At 47.9% G+C, this 16,088-nt stretch overlaps 1 protein-coding gene and 1 pseudogene across 8 annotated transcripts in view; both read left to right on the top strand.

Moving 5' to 3' along the window:
- The first annotated feature begins 1,249 nt into the window (after positions 1-1,249).
- Positions 1,250-16,088, top strand: part of ARMC9 (armadillo repeat containing 9) — a 145,639-nt gene continuing 130,800 nt past the window's right edge. For 2 of the 8 annotated variants that reach the window (XM_089916227.1, XM_022567943.3), the window contains exons 1-4: positions 1,371-1,578; positions 9,503-9,590; positions 11,170-11,295; positions 14,566-14,736. In XM_089916227.1, coding sequence (XP_089772353.1) covers positions 9,540-9,590; positions 11,170-11,295; positions 14,566-14,736 — 348 coding nt within the window. In that variant the 5' untranslated portion in view covers positions 1,371-1,578; positions 9,503-9,539. Of the gene's footprint in view, positions 1,579-9,502; positions 9,591-11,169; positions 11,296-14,565; positions 14,737-16,088 lie in introns of all 8 variants that reach the window. The other 6 variants (XM_022567947.3, XM_022567948.2, XR_016394010.1 and 3 more) reach the window with 5 other exon arrangements.
- On the top strand, positions 15,804-15,901 carry LOC115802197 (U6 spliceosomal RNA; annotated as a pseudogene).

Below are 16,088 nucleotides of genomic sequence, written 5' to 3'. Positions count from 1 at the left end.
GGGTAGTTCTTTTTGGTAAGCCCCTACCCAGAACACAAAAGGGTGGGGGGATTTCTTAACCATCACTGTTTCCCAGGAGCAGAGGGCTCAGGTAAGGTACAACATCATTAATCTGTAAACCCCTGAAAATATTACCCATCTCATAGATGTGGTGTGAGGATTACATACAAGTGGGCACTCATAGGGTTGCCATATTTATCAAATAAAAATACAGGAAATATAATGTCCTATATGCACAATAAAATAAGGCAATATTTGGGATATACTTAATTAAAAACTTATCTGAAATTAAAACTTAATTGGTTGTCCTGTATTTTGTCTGGCAATCCCTGGCACACAGTGAGTTGACAATAGATGTGAACTTTTATCATTATGAACGGCGAGGTTTATTTTCAATTCATATTACCTGGACAGTGTGTCTCTTCCTGCTAAATACAACCTTTCTTTGAAAACACTCTCAGATCTCAAAAGAGCACTGGCAGGCCTGGGGCCTGGGGAGGTGGCCACAGACCATCTTAGGGCTTCTTCAAAGGCAAGCATATCTACCTTCTCCATGCCCTCTTCCCTGTCTCTGTCTCTGGTGGTGGTCTCCACCTTCTTGGAAGCATGGAGATGGAAACATGGAGATCTGGTCCTCAATGCCTGGTGGGGAGAGATTTTCTCCATCTCTAGCCAACTCCTCAGCCTCCAGCCCAGAGTTGGGCGACTCGCAGGTGCTCTTTTAGTGCTGGTGAACTTCAGTTCAAAAGCACCACACGCAAGGACAGGGATGATTTATGCTCCTGTTTCACTTTTAAAAACCCACATTTCACGTGGGGAAAAAAAAGTTTCTCTAAAATCCCTGGAAACTGCTACAGTGGGGTGGAACCCTGGTGCCTGGAGCTTTAAGGCAGATCTTGGGCTACCTTGTTGGTTCTAAATTGACCCTGGGTCGCTCCTGTAAAATGGGAATAACGACGCCTATCTTTTTCCGCGCACACCACACTGTAATCTCTTGATGGTTTTGCTTCCAGCCTGGTCGGGCTCATCCCTAGAGCCAGGCACAACGCCAGGCACAATTTTTATTTTTTATTTTGCGGTACGCGGGCCTCTCACTGTTGTGGCCTCTCCCGTTGCGGAGCACAGGCTCCGGACGCGCAGGCTCAGCGGCCATGGCTCACGGGCCCAGCCGCTCCACGGCATGGGGGATCTTCCCGGACCGGGGCACGAACCCGTGTCCCCTGCATCGGCAGGCGGACTCTCAAGCACTGCGCCACCAGGGAAGCCCCAGGCGCAATATTTGTGGAAAAGAACCAATGAGAAGTTGTGGAGAGGAGGACGGGTGACGCCGCCCAGCATCTTGCAACCCGCAGCGGACTCTGAACTGCGAGCCGCGACTTCACTTCCGCCGCCTGGAAGCCCCGAGACCTAGCCCGCTACGCTCCGCCGTTTGTCCCAGGATGCTCCGCGTAGATCGCGTCCGGTGATTGGCTGCGCTGCTCCACGTGGTGCCAGGCAGGCGGCGGCGGTTGCCGGGGCGACGGCTGGACAAGGGGCGACCGGGCAGGGTAGGTGCGTGTGCCCACGTCAGAACAGCAGGTAAGCTCGTCCCCCGACGCGGCCGGGCCACCCCCGAGCCCGCCGTCCCCGGGCGGGGAGGAGTGGTGATGGGCCAGAGGGCCGAGGCTCTGCTGAGCCCTCTCCCCAGAGGAAAACCCCGACGCGCCAACTCAGCAGCCACTGCCGGATGACCCCACTTTTCGACTGCTGTCCTGGAGTCTGTGGGCCCGAGGCGGCTGCCTGGATATCCCGAGTACAGGCCCAGCTGCTTCCCACAAGTAGTCCCTGATCTTTGCTTCAGTGAGCCAGGCTTGAAGGGGGCTCCATGTCGTCCAGCTGGGGAGTGGCGGCACGAGAGGGTGGCCTGGGGCTTTTAGATCCATCCCTTCCGTTATCTCCCATCAGCTAACCGCTCTCCCCAGGCACCCAGGTTGAGTCCAGACTTCATCCAATCTAAGCAAAACCGGGATGCTTCCTATTCAAATTCGTCTTCCAGACAAATCCCATAGTCTTCCCCTTATTCAACCAGCTCGTAGGCCCTAAATCCCTATTATATAGAAATCAGAAGCTGCCACTGCAGTCCTCAAGAGTGATTGAAGAAGTTTTCTCTAGTTTTTGCATAAAGTAAAGCCGTGGTTCTCAAACCTGAACGTGCATAAAAGTCATCGGGAGAGATTGTGTGAAACAATTTCTGGGCATTGTGTTCAGTAAGTTCAGAGTGATGCTAGGAATTTTCATTTCACAAGCATCCCAGGTGATTCTGATTGAGGTGGTCCAAACTTTGGGGTTATCCTGTGTAGTGGTTAATATCAGTCTGGATGTAAATTCCCACTTTGTTACTCACTAGTCGAGTTATTGGGAGCACCTTAACGTCCCTGAGCCTCAGCTGCCTCATCTGTAAAAGGAGAATATAAATCATATTCATCATTCAGGTTTATTGTGAAAATTAAATGCGAAGCGTTTTGCATGGCATACAATAAGCCCTCAATAAGTGAACTTATTATGATATAAAAGTGTACAGAAAATTCTGTAATTTTTAAGAACGTCAGAGTAATAGAATACCCAATGATGGCTCACATTCACTGACAGATGATCGTAGCAGAATCTTATTCAAAAGATGGTCATGAAGAACTTCTCTGACGAAGTGATGTTTATAAGCACAGGGCTTAGCCAGGTGAAAAAAGAAAGGGGAAGAGTGTTGCTGGCAGAGAGAACAATATGTGCAAAGGCCCTGAGGTAGGAAGGAGCTTGAGTTCTCAAAACAACAAAGTTTCCTTGTTCCAGGGCCTTCAAAATGCTTTTCCGTCTGCTTGGGCTTCATTTATTTATCACATGTCTTGGGTGCCTACCAGGCACTCTGCTAGGTTCTAGAGATACAAAATTTAAATACAGCTGCCTGCCTTTTTAAATAGGGTAATAAGTATAACAGTAGAAGTAAATGTAGTATATAGAGGTACCCCAGAGGAGAGAGAATTGCCTTGATGGGGAAGGAAGGAGAGGGGTTCCTGGAAGACTTCGTAAAGGAGGTCAAGCCCTCAGTATGATGTGTCAAGTTTGCCCACGAGGTGAAGAAGAGTACATCCAAGGGCTTAGAATCATGAAAGAGCATTTTGGAGGAATGGCCGGGAGTTTAGTATTACTGGGGCCTCACATGGGGAAGTAAGAATGGAGCCGGGACAGGAACAGGGACAGGGGTTGGTGGTTGGTCCAGAGGAAGGCTGGACAGGTGGGTGGTCCTCAGACAGACACAGAGGTGTCTTTCTCCTCACACCTTGTGTAACTGGCAGGCAGGGGGTCCTGCTTGCTCCTCATTGCTACTTCCCCATCACCCCCTATCCCCCCACCTTTGAAGTCCATGCCGTGGGCTTTACCACCGTTGTTTCCCTTGAAGACTGCAGCGCCTGGCTCACCGTCTACGTCTCCACCTCCTCTGCTTCATTTTGAGGAGTTTCAGAATCCTGGCTGCACAAGTTTCTTCGTCCTCCTTACTTATAGGCATCTTTTTCCTCCATCCTCCTCATTTGCCCACTTCTGCGGTCATGAGCTTTTTATTACTGCACCACCTTCAAAATCTTGATTTGAACTATTCATCCTGCTCTCTGAGCACCACCTTCTGTCTTTCAAGCTCACTTTGATGTGCCTCTGATCCCATTACTTTTTCACTGCCTTACAACCCCCTTATGCACCTTCCCTCCCTCCATCTTTAACGTAGCTTAACTCCAATGTTCCATCGCTGTTATGCTTGTTTTCTCTTTCCCCTGTCCTGCAAAAGCCTCACCCTGTTAACCTAACTCAGACAGCTGAAAGTGGCTGGAGAAAAGTGCAAAATGGTGCAGACTGGTTCTGTTTGGGATTCAAGTCCATGTATCTTTTTTTTTTTAATATTATTTATCTATCTATTTGGCTGTGTCGGGTCTTAGTTGCGGCACACAGGATCTTTGTTGCGGCATGGGTGAGGGGGGTCCTTCGCTGTAGCATGCAGGCTCCAGAGCGTGCGGGCTCAGTAGTTGCGGCACACGTGCTCTCTAGTTGTGGCGTGCGGGCTCCAGAGTGAGTGGGCTCAGTAGTTGTGGCGCATGCACTCTCTAGTTGTGGCGTGTGGGCTCCAGAGTGCGCGGGCTCAGTAGTTGCGGCGCATGCACTCTCTAGTTGTGGCGTGCGGGCTCCAGAGTGCGCAGGCTCAGTAGTTGCAGAGCGCGGGCTTAGTTTTCCCACGGCAGGTCCCCAACCTTTTTGGCACCAGGGACCGGGTTCGTGGAAGACAATTTTTCCATGGACGGGGTGGGGGATGGTTCAGGCGGTAATGCATGCGATGGGGAGAGGTGGGAAACAGCAGATGAAGCTTCGCTCACTCGCCTGCCGCTCACCTGTTGCTGTGCAGCCCGATTCCTAACAGGACATGGACTGGTACCGGTCTGAGGCCTGGGAGTTGGGGACCCCTGCCCCACAGCATGTGGGATCTTAGTTCCCTGATCAGGGATCAAACCCATGTCCCTGCACTGGAAGGTAGATTCTTAACTACTGGACCACCAAGGAAGTCCCTCGAGTCTATGTATCTTAAGCAGACTCTCAATACTGGAAATCCTGCCATGTTTCCATAGTTGATTTGGTTCCCACCTTCCCTTCTCTTCAAACTACCAACTTGCTTCTTGCTCTCAGCTGATGGCCTTGTTTCTTGTTTTGCTTCTCATCACTAAATCTGCCCATTTCTTTGGTCACTACCCATATCCTCTGCCATCCCTCTGTGTCAGGAGATGTCCTGTCCCCATTGCCTGTGTGAGGCCCGGCCCTCATTGGACACTGGCCGCATCAAGGACATTGCTTCCTTAACCATCTCCTCTCTCTCCCGCCTCATCCACTTTTCCTTCTCTAACTGGGTCACTCCTATCAACGTACAAACACGCTGCTTACAACATCTTCCTTCTTAAAAAAAACCTCCCATCTCTTTCCAGCCGCCTTGCCACCTCTCCTGTCCTTTTTGTCTCTCCTTCCTTACTTCCCTTTCTCTCTTTAACCCTTTCCAGTCAGGCACATGTCCTCACTGCTCTTATCAAGGTCACAGCCAAACTCCATTTTGTCAAATCCAGGGATTAGTTCTCCTGTCCTCATCTCCCTTGACCACGTGCAGACGCAGTTGACGTGGGAAGCACCTTCACTGGGCTTCCAGAGTGTCACAGTGTCCTGGTCGTGTCTCCCAGCAAGTATCTGTTCTTGCTTAGTCTGCCGTCTCGCTGACCCCGCAGTACCGGGGGCCCCAGGGCTCAGCCTGGGCCTGTCCTCCTCTCCAGCTGCACTTTCTGCCCGGGGCGGGGGTCACATCAGTCACCGCGCTCCTCTGCCGCACCGCCATCTTTGCGCGGACGACTTCCGGACGCTCCTCCGCGGCCCCCGCTGCTGCCTTCACTCCACCAGCCTTCTCAGCAACCCCCCCTTGAATGTCTGCTCTGCATCTCAGATTTCGGGCCGGAACAGAACTCTTGATTTAGCTCTCAGACCGTCCCTCCCCAGTTTCCCCAGATCAGCGAGTGGCTTACTCTTCACCCAACTGGGCAGGCCGCAGGTGTCGCCCTTCACCTTGTCGCCGCACATGCTACATCCAGCCCAGCAGCAGCCGGCCACCTCTGCCTTTACACCTGGAACCAGAACACTTCACACGGTTCCTACCGCTCGTCCGAACTCCCCTTATGCCCGTTTCCTCTCATGGGGCCCTGCAGTCTCTTCTTGGCCTGGCAGACATGGCGCTCCTTACAAGACGTGAGCCAGGTTGGGTCAGCCCCCTCCCGGCCTCCCGTTGTGCCCGGCTAACGGCCCGGCCGGTCCCCTACACGAGTCCTACTGGACTGGGCCCTGGCACCTCGTTGCCTCCACAGCCTGCCTACTCTTCTGCCCTAGCGGCGCCCCTACCCCAGCACCCGCAGCCTTAGCACTTGCAAATCCGTCTGCGCAGGTCTGGGAAGTGCCTGCTCTCTCACATCTCTGCTCACCACTCCTGTTCCCAGGGAGGCCTCCTCTGACCACCCTTTCTTTTTTTTTTCTTTTTATATTTTGGTTGCATTGGGGCTTCGTTGCTGCATGTGTTGCTGCGCGCGGGCTTTCTCTAGTTGCGGTGAGCAGGGGCTACTCCTCGTTGCGGTGCGCAGGCTTCTCATTATGGTGCCTTCTCTTGTTGTGGAGCACAGGCTCTAGGCACACGGTCTTCAGTAGTTGCAGTGCGTGGGCTTCAGTAGTTGTGGCACGTGGGCTCAGTAGTTGTGGCTCGCGGGCTCAGTAGTTGTGGCTCGCGGGCTCAGTAGTTGTGGCTCGCGGGCTCAGTAGTTGTGGCACGCAGGCTCAGTAGTTGTGGCTCGCGGGCTCAGTAGTTGTGGCACGCGGGCTTAGTTGCTCCGCAGCATGTGGGATCTTCCCTGACCAGGGATCGAGCCCACCTCCCCTGCATTGTTAGGCAGATTCTTTACCACTGAACCACCAGGGAAGTCCCCCGACCACCCTTTCTAAAATGTCCCCAGACCCCTCTCCTCCGTGCTCTGTCTCCTTCCTTGCCGTATTTTCTTCATATCTGAAATTCTTTCCATTCGCTCAATAAGTAATTTTGAGCACCCACAGTGTGCCAGGCACTGGTCCAGTCACTGGGGATGCCAAGTGAACGCGTGTCTTCCTCGTGGAATCTGTACCCCGGGGTGGGAGCGACAGTGAGCAGATATGTTAATGGAAGGATGTTCCTGTCAGGGGGTGCTTAGTGCTGCTGAGAAACGTAAAGCAGCAGAAAGGGTAGGAAGTGACCGAGGGCTTGCTCCTTAGGGAGGGTGGTCAGGGCAAGGCTCTGAGGGGGTGACTTTGAAGCAGAGACCTGAGTGGGACGTGGATGCCTGGAGGAGGGGCCACGAGGCAGAGGGGGCAGTGAAAGCAGAGCCCTCAGGGAGGGCAGGCATGTGCAGGGCAGGTCCAGCGGGTGTGCGCTGGAACCGCACGGTGGCCCATGTGGCTCAAGCCTATGGAGCAAAAGGAAGAGTGTTGGAGGCCAAGTGGTGTAGACTTTGAGATGAGAGTTGGGCCGAAGGAGCCTGGCCTTCATCTAGAGGTGGAACCACGGGAGGGTCGAAAACAGGAGGGGAAAGATCCCTTGTTGTAGCTTAGACATTGGAGTGAGGTGGAGAGGGAGGTGATGGGAGGTGGTGTGGAGGGACCTTGGGACAGACAAAGGCACGAGACAGTGACGGGGAGACAGAGAGAATGAAAAGGGGGAGATTTCTAAATTTCGTCTTCCGGACTTGCGTTCAAATATTTCAAACTGAATGTACTGTTATGGGCAGAAAAATGTAAGGTTACAGAATCACGCATTCTTTTTTTTTTTTAATATTTATTTATTTATTTGGTTATACTGGCTCTTAGTTGCGGCTCAAGGGCTCCTTAGTTGTGGCACGTGAACTCTTAGTCTCTTAGTTGCAGCATGCACGTGGGATCTAGTTCCCTGACCAGGGATCGAACCTGGACCCCCTGCATTGGGAGCGTGGAGTCTTAACCACTGGACCCCCAGGGAAGTCCCAAATCATGCATTCTTAGAACTAGAAGAGATCTGATAAATTCTCCATTTTATTTTACAGATAGAAACAGGTTCCAGTGATGTGCCCCAGATCCCCAGATCAGGTGCCAGTGAATGGCAGAGTTAGCATTAGAGCCCAGGCTTTGTAATTCCTCTGAGGTTATGGGCAACCAGCCGCGGGGAGGAGACTGGGAGTGGGGTCCAGGGAGTGGCTGCTTTGGGTACACCTTGGGGAGGGGTGGCAGGAAGAGAAGAAAGACTTACTTTAAAAAATTTCATGACGTTTTATTTATTTAAGTGTTTTGAAAATATAAAAGATGTTGGACATTCTTGCACTTAATTTTTAAAAAACTGACCTAATAAATTCTCTGGTGTATGAACCTTGTGTTAACAGTTGTGTAAATGCACACCACCTCCTCTTCCGGTAGCATAAGGCTGAATGACTATGGACTTCGGGTGACATTAAAGGTTTCTTTTGGGGCTTCCCTGGTGGCGCAGTGGTTGAGAATCTGCCTGCCTATGCAGGGGACACGAGTTCGTGCCCCAGTCCGGGAGGATCCCACGTGCCATGGCCGCTGAGCCTGCGCGTCCGGAGCCTGTGCTTCGCTACGGGAGAGGCCGCAACAGTGAGAGGCCTGCGTACCGCAAAAAAAAAAAAAAAAAAAAAAAAGATTTCTTTTAAGTAGTACCTGATATCTTTTTGTGACTGTTTAATTTTTGTTTTGCATTTTTTAGAAACTTTTTATTTTGTATTTTTTATTGGAGTATAGTTGATTTACAGTGTTGTGTTAGTTTCAGGTGTACAGCAAAGTGAATCAGTTATACATATGCATGTATCCACTCTTTTTTTAGATTCTTTTCCCATATAAGTCATTACAGAGTATTGAGTAGAGTTCCCTGTGCTATTCAGTAGATCCTTATTAGTTATATATTTTACATATAGTATTGTGTATATATCAATCCCAATCTTCCAGTTTATCCGTCCCCCCACTTTCCCTCCTGGTAACCATAAGTTTGTTTTCTACATCTGTGACTCTATTTCTGGGTTTAATGTTTTTTACTTGGAAGCAGAGCGAGGGATTAGTGACTCTGTGTTTTTTCCATGAGACTAATTCTAGTGCATATCCTTTCTTAAAGTAAATGAATTGACTTTATCATTACACTCTATTTTGTTCTAAATACACTTTATGCTTTTGACTGTTTGAATTACACATACCATGTGATAGCACGTTAGAAAAATAATCTTCCTCCCTCTCACCAGCAATCCTTGACTGTCTCATTTATACCACCCTCCAGTCCTTGATCACGTTCATTTTAAGTAGTTGTCATAGAAGAGAGAATTACTTTTGACTTTAGCCACTGTATTTCCTAGTGCTACTGTAATAAATTACCATAAATGTAGTGGCTTAAAACAACCCAGATTTATCGTCTTACAGTTCTGGAGGTCAGAAGGCTGAAATGGGTCTCACTGGACTAAACTCAAGGTGTTGGCAGGGCTTGTTCCTCTCTGGATGCTCCAGAGGAGAATCAGTTGATTACCTTTCGCAGGTTCTAGAAGCCGCCCGCATTCCTTGGCTCCCGGCCCTTCCTCCATCTTCAAGGCCAGCAACAGCGGGTTGAGTCTTTCTCCCACTGCGTCACTCTGATGCCAACCTTCCTGCTTCCCTCTTTCCCTGATGAGCACCCCTGTGATTATGTTGGGTCCACCAGATAATCGAGGCTACTCTCCCTATTTTAAGGTCAGCTGATCAGCAACCTTAATTCCATCTGTAGCCTTAATCCACCCCTTCTATGCAACCTAATATTTTCACAGGTTCTGGGGATTAGGACATGGGGGCCATTATTCTGCCCACTACAGCTATCTTTTTGTTATTTTACAGACAGTTGGAATGATAGCCTTTGTCTTATGTTTTTGCCTTGTAGAGATTTTTGCTGTGAGAATTAACAGTAACGGTTCAATATGGGGGACATTCTGGCTCATGAATCAGAATTACTTGGACTAGTGAAAGAGGTATGTTTTACAAAACACGGGTCACAGAAAAAGATCTTGCAAACTTGTAAAACTTGTATTTTACAATGCAGGAAATTCTGTAATGCCTTGTAATGTTTCTATCATTACATTACAGTTATCTGTTTTCCTTTTTATAATTTTCCATGTATTTATATTTTGCTTTCATAACTAAACTGAAATTGTAAAGCTGCTTTTTAGAATTCCTTTAAAGAAAGTTATAAAGACAGCACATGCTCATGGTAACAGATTCAAACAGTATAGAAGCATAAACAGTGAATTGCCCTCCTGCAGTGACCACTGTTAATGGCTTAGTATATTACCTTTCCAGACTTTTTTCTATGAGTATTCAAAATGTATTCACGCGACTATAGTTTGTTTTACAAAACGTGGTGATACCACACGCATTGTTCTGCAGCTTGCCTTTCATCTGTCAGCAGTAGACAGTGTGACCCTCTCCCTGTGATCTGCCTCACACTTCTGAATGCCGTAGAGTATTTCACTGAGTGGCTGCATCATCATTTAACTTGTTGCCTATTAATGGACATTTAGGTGTCCTACGCTGAAAGCTTTTGAAGGATAAGACCCACACCGTATGCTTTTTGGTATTCTCTACTGCCTTTAGCAGGGGCTGGCATGGAGTTGGTGCTAAAGAAATGGTTGCTACTGTTTTACTGTGTGGTTGAACTGTCCATTAGGCGTTGAGAGACATGGCCATGGAGCAGGGATACGGCATCCACCCTGGGAATGCAGCTTTGGAATTTGGTGTGATCGTGAATAAATTTTCCAAGCTGTCACAGCAGAGGATTGTGGATAGGGCCTGGAGAAATAGCCACAGTTAGAGGAGGTGGAAACAGAAAGTTACGACCGACACAAACTGTAAAGAAGGGCGGAGAAGAGTGGAGAGCAGCAGTAGAAGTAATGCATGTCACTAACACAAGGCAGGGGGCGTTTCAGGACGGGGTGGGCGGGGATCATTAGTGCTTGAAGGTGGCTGATGACTTTGCCCATCTTTTAATGACTTACCTTTTGTTCTTAGGGGCAAGCATTACCTCTAATCCCTCTGTTTCAAGTAACAAATTCCCAGAGACCTACTTAGACCCAAAGCCATCAGGTCCTTTGATCACTTTTGCCTTTTTCAGGCTGCTGCACATATCATCTTATTTTCTGTTAATAATTATAATAAGGGAATTCCCTGGTGGCCCAGTGGTTAAGACTCTGCACTTTCACTGCCGAGGGCATGGGTTCGATCCCTGGTTGGGGAACTAAGATCCCGCAAGCCGTGCGACGGGGCCAAAATTAAAACATAAATTATAATGCAGCTCACATTTTCCTTCTAAAAACAAATTTATTTGCTGTAAATAAATGTTTTCTATGATACTGTCTTTCTAGTTTTTTAGTGTGCATGTCAGTAAGTAAATTCTAAGCTGGATCCCAAATTGCTTCTCCCAAAGATGACAGTTCATTAACCCCATTATAAATTTTGCGATAATATTGAGCTGGTACAGTTACATCAAAGATGGTTACTTTGTTGATGTTAAAACAGAGAAATATATATACATTTATGCGCTTTTTTAAATAGTATTTAGATTTTGCTGAATTTGAAGACACCTTGAAAACATTTTCAAAAGAATGCAAAATAAAAGGAAAACCGTTATCTAAATCAGCATGTGGCTCTTTAAGGGACTCCAAATCATCGATAATCCAGGTAACATTTTACTTTTTTTGATTTCTGTAGATAATCAAGATGCTCCAAATTTGTAAGAAGTGCTGCCATTAGAGGATGTTGGACTATTTCCGGGGACCGGGGCACAGCGACTCTTAGACTGTACAGATGTTTATGGATAAATGAGCAATGTCATTTTCAAATCTCTGTATCCTAGGAAATGGGTGGCAACATAAGATCTTTCACATACATTTCTTGGCAAGAAGAAACCGTGCAATGCTTAGAAACTAAGACTAATGTGGTCCCCATTCTGAGGAGTTTTAGGTTATGAATTCCAGGTACTGGAGACACAGCAATGAACAAAACAAAACAAAATCTCTGCCCTCATGGTGCTTGCCTTCTAGTTCGGGGAGGTCGGAGGGGGCAGGGAGCAAGAGCCATATGCAAGGCAGCATCCTTTCAAAGCAAGGCCTGGGCAGCGGTGAGCCTGTGGCAGTGGGCTGCAAAGGGCAGGTATTACATGGTCCTCAACTCTCAGGGTTAGACAGGATCTTAAAAGTCCTCATTTCAACCATTATTTGATGCTCCACCCCATTTGTAACATTCTAGGTAAGTGATTGATTCACCGTGAATACATCCAGTGACAAGAGAACATACCGTTTCCTGAGGCAGCGTATTTCAGATTTGCGTGATTTTATTATTTTAATAAATTTATTTGTTTCAATATACATACTTCTAAGAAAAATATGAGACTCTGTTTGAGAGTCCCACTGAGTAGCTGGAGGTCAGGCCACAGCCTGACTCCCCAGTGGCCTGGCACGGGGTACCATTGAGCAGGGGCACCGTCGCAATGGCCCCCGACCCAGTGCCCCTCCAGTGCTCATGCACCTGGATTCTGAGCTGCCACCGCTTCAGACGCAGGCTCTTCTGTCAGTGATGCATCGGGCAGCCTGATGATAGCTCCCAACCCTGGAGCACACTTTTCAGAACGTGAAACAAGAATCTAGTCATTATTAGACATGGAAACAGAGGCTGTACTTAACTTGAAAGACCTTGAAACTTTCTGATAGTGAGAAGCCTGTCTTTTCTGCTCATTCAGTAAACAGCTGTGTCCTGCCATTACAGATTTCCCAAACAATAATACCTGGAGCAGTGACTTAGGGACATTTGTGAAGTTGGCACTCAGCAAAGGGAGAGTTTCCCTAAGCACAGTTCTGTAAGAATGTGTGTGTGTGTGTGTGTGTTTATAGGTGATTATTGGTGGTATGTAAATTTCTTGATCTTCATAATGCTGGCTGTGATCATGGTTTACATCTGAGAAGTTAATATTTTGTGACCCTATGAGTTGTAACACTGGATTGCTCTATGTGTAGATATTACTTTAAATGCAGGGACCATTTCCAGGTACAGAATATGATTCATAAATTGGGAGTATAATGGCACAGCAAAGGTTTGTAGTCCCAGGTCTACAAAGGTAGAGTTTAGAATAAAGTGTAGATGGGCCATTGGACACATAGACTTCCTTTGCCAAGCCATTTATGAAAGTACCTTGACTCCAAGCTTTAAAATACCCACGAGAGTCTGCGGTCACCTCATTCACACAGTCACTGGACCTCTCGCAGGACAGTCCTCCCCAGAGTGGCTCGTGGGGTTCGCTCAGAGCTCAGCCGAGGTGAGCCTGGGGCGGGGCCGGGCCTCAGCAGCACACCCTTGGGAGGCTCCCCTCCACCTTTGCATCAGTCAGTGACAAGAAAAGGGGATCCTCTGGCCAGGCTCCCCCAGTTTCTTCCAGAGGTGGCGGTGCTTAGCTGCCTCTGCTTTACTTTGCTACCCGCCCTGCCTGCAGTTGCTGACCAGCTGTCCTTCGCTGTTTCCAGGGCTGAGAGACAGAAAGAGGCCAGTTTTGAAGAGGTAGAATTTCACTGTAGGGCTTATTTTGAAACATTCTGAGTTTCTTTCAAATGTATGCCAATCCCTTCCAGACTAAGGTAATATTCAGAGACAGTTGTTCTCGGTCACGTCACGTAGAGAACATTTTTGTAAGATTCACAGTGGAAGATTCCTTATCAGTGAATGTCTTTGGCTTAAGGATGACCAAACAATGTAACATTGTTCTCTGTACACTTCTATTTTATAATGTTAAAAAGTTTGATTATAAACAAATAGAATGTGTAACCTTAAAAAAAAAAAGACAGTTTTACAGAAAAAATGTAAAACCATTAAAAAAAGTATAAAAGAACAATGACCAAATAATGGTGGTAAATAGTGGTGGTGATGGGTTGGGGAACTGGTGATTCTATAGAAAATGTACTCCGAGAAAAGCTTTTGCAGCTGAGCACAAAATGTAGGTCTGAGGATCTTGGGCATTTGATACAAAAAGGAAGACAATATGAGTCACAGGAAGTCCTTGTGATTCTGCCTTATACCTAAATCTGCAAGATTACACAGCAGCTGTCTGTGACGGGTCAGTTGTCATTTTTCCTGTGAGACAGGTGACATGGGAACTGCCACCACCTTTCTCCAGAATTCTCTGTTTCAGCTATTGCATGGCGAGTCGGGAAGCTGTCTCTGCCCCACATAGTCAGACTGGCACAGCTCCGAGGTCGGGTTGGTGCCGGGCCTGTGCGCCCTCCTCCATCTCCAGCCCAGGCTTCCTTGTTCCTGGAACGGGAGGGCCCGGGCAGTCACTACCTGCATGTGTTGGGCTCTATGGTTGCTTCCCACACTGCCCTCTCCGCCAGACATGCTTCTAGCAACAGCGGGCACGTGGCAGCACCCACCTCCCAGGCCTGGGATCGACTGTTCCGTGTGGCTGAGCTCCCAGGCGCTCAGGGACTTGGCAGCTGTGGTGTCAGCAACTTGCCATAGGTATGAGGTTGTTCCACTGAGGCCTGGCTGGGCTCTGGGCCTGGCCTGTTCTCATCAGTTGCGTGCAGTGGGTCAGCAAGTCCAAAGGGCGACCTCAATGTATTCCCTTGCCTATGAGTCTCTGGGCTCAATCTTTGGCCTATGCCTGATTCCTTCCATCTCAGAGACCTTCAGTGTTGTGTCTGTTCTTTAGAGTGCTCAGATTTGATGTTGCAGAGCAGTGGAAATCCAGGGTCGGTCTGTAGGAATCTCAGCCTAGGCAGTTTGAAGCCCTCTGGGTCTCTATTTCCCTATCCCTTACCTCTGAAAAGGAGACTTAATTCTGCTCACACTGAAACGATGGAGTATACCGGTATCCAAGGTAGTGGGAGGGTGTGAGGATTCGGGGTGTCGAGAGAAGGGGCACCCCTATGACCAGGCTTCACTCTGATGTCTTCTCCACAGAAGGACCTCCTTGCTGCGTTTGACAGTGGAGACCAGAAGGTGTTCTTCGATTTGTGGGAGGGGCACATCCCCAGTTCCATCCGGGCTGGCGACTCCCTCGCCCAGAAGTTGGAATTCTACCTACACATCCACTTTGCCATCTATCTTCTGAAACACTCCACAGGGAGACCTGTAGGTTCACCTTATGGCGTGGGCTGGTCCAAATGGTGTGTTAAAGGAGAATGTGTTATGTTTTGCAAATGAGGATTAGTTTAGTTTTGTGGCCATTTTACCATATTGCTTCTAAGGAGTAGGTGTCTTACATCCTGATGAATGATTTTCTATCTCATTCCCAGCAGTTTATTTTCTAATTTGCATGGAAAGTTAATCACTTCTGTAATGAAACCTACATCATTTTCCTGAATACCTCGACATGTATGTCTAAGAAAATACGTGTTTAGACCACATTTTCGACCATATATTAGAAGATAAATGTAAGCTTAAACAGTGGGAAAATGGTATGCCCGTCTGTGAAAGTTCATTTGAGTGATAAGTTGAATTTAGCTTCTGCAGTCTTTTCCTGCAGGTGTGGGACTGGAACTGTGAAGGGGAGAGGGGAGCAGCTGCAAACTTCTCTGCAGGTGAACCTTGGAGCACGGAGAGAATGACAGAAGGGGAGCAGGCCAGGCTGACATCGGACCACGCACATTTGTTTCGTGGCTTCTCCACGCCTTGGCTACTGCTCCCAGGACCTGTGTTAACTTATCAAATGTCAGGGGGCCACAGGAAGGCTCAGTGGTAGAGGAGCAGCTTTACAGCACATTGTGGTAGCCATTCTTGGAAGGCTGTTCCTTAGGATAGGACTCCTGTGGGTGCCGTTGTGGGAGACTTTTCATTTTCTTTGCATTTATTTTTATTTTCTAATTTTTCCATTTTTCTGTAAGATAGAAAGATCAATAAATTTTTTAAGTCCGGTGGGCTTCACGGTGTAGGTGAAGTGAGATGCACTGATGAGAAGAATTGGCCTGTGTATGAGGCTGTGAGGGACGTAACAGGCGAGGCCAGGGTGGACCTTCTCGTTGAGGCCCAGGAGAAAATGGAAACCCTGGCGGGGGACCCGACTTGCCTGGGGTTACACCTGGAAGCAGCGAAGCAGGCGGGATCACTTCTTAGTTAGCCTGATAAAGGAAAGGAACGATGGTATGGAAAACTTCCATTTCAAAAAACTATTCACCTTTAAGTGCTCTCTTCGGCAGCACATATACTAAAAAAAAAAAAAAATTGGAACGACACAGAGAAGATTAGCATGGCCCTGCGCAAGGATGACATGCAAATTCCTGAAGCGTTCCATGTTAAAAACAGTAACTGTTCACCCTTAAAAACCTCTCGTAAGGAAATCACAGCAACGCAGACAAATGTTTATTTCTGATATCTGAGCTATGAAAACAATGTACATATCTAATAATGGGGGAATTGGCTAAATAAATTATGATAGACCCACGAGATGAGGTTTCGTCCTGCCATTAAGAATGATGTTTATGAAG

Source organism: Delphinapterus leucas, chromosome 8 (assembly GCF_059928025.1).
Source record: "Delphinapterus leucas isolate spDelLeu-1000000601 "Yukka" chromosome 8, BTC_Dleu_Yukka2, whole genome shotgun sequence".
Taxonomy (NCBI): domain Eukaryota; kingdom Metazoa; phylum Chordata; class Mammalia; order Artiodactyla; family Monodontidae; genus Delphinapterus; species Delphinapterus leucas.
Note: the sequence above shows the minus strand (reverse complement) of the source record. Positions and strands in the feature narration are given on the sequence as shown.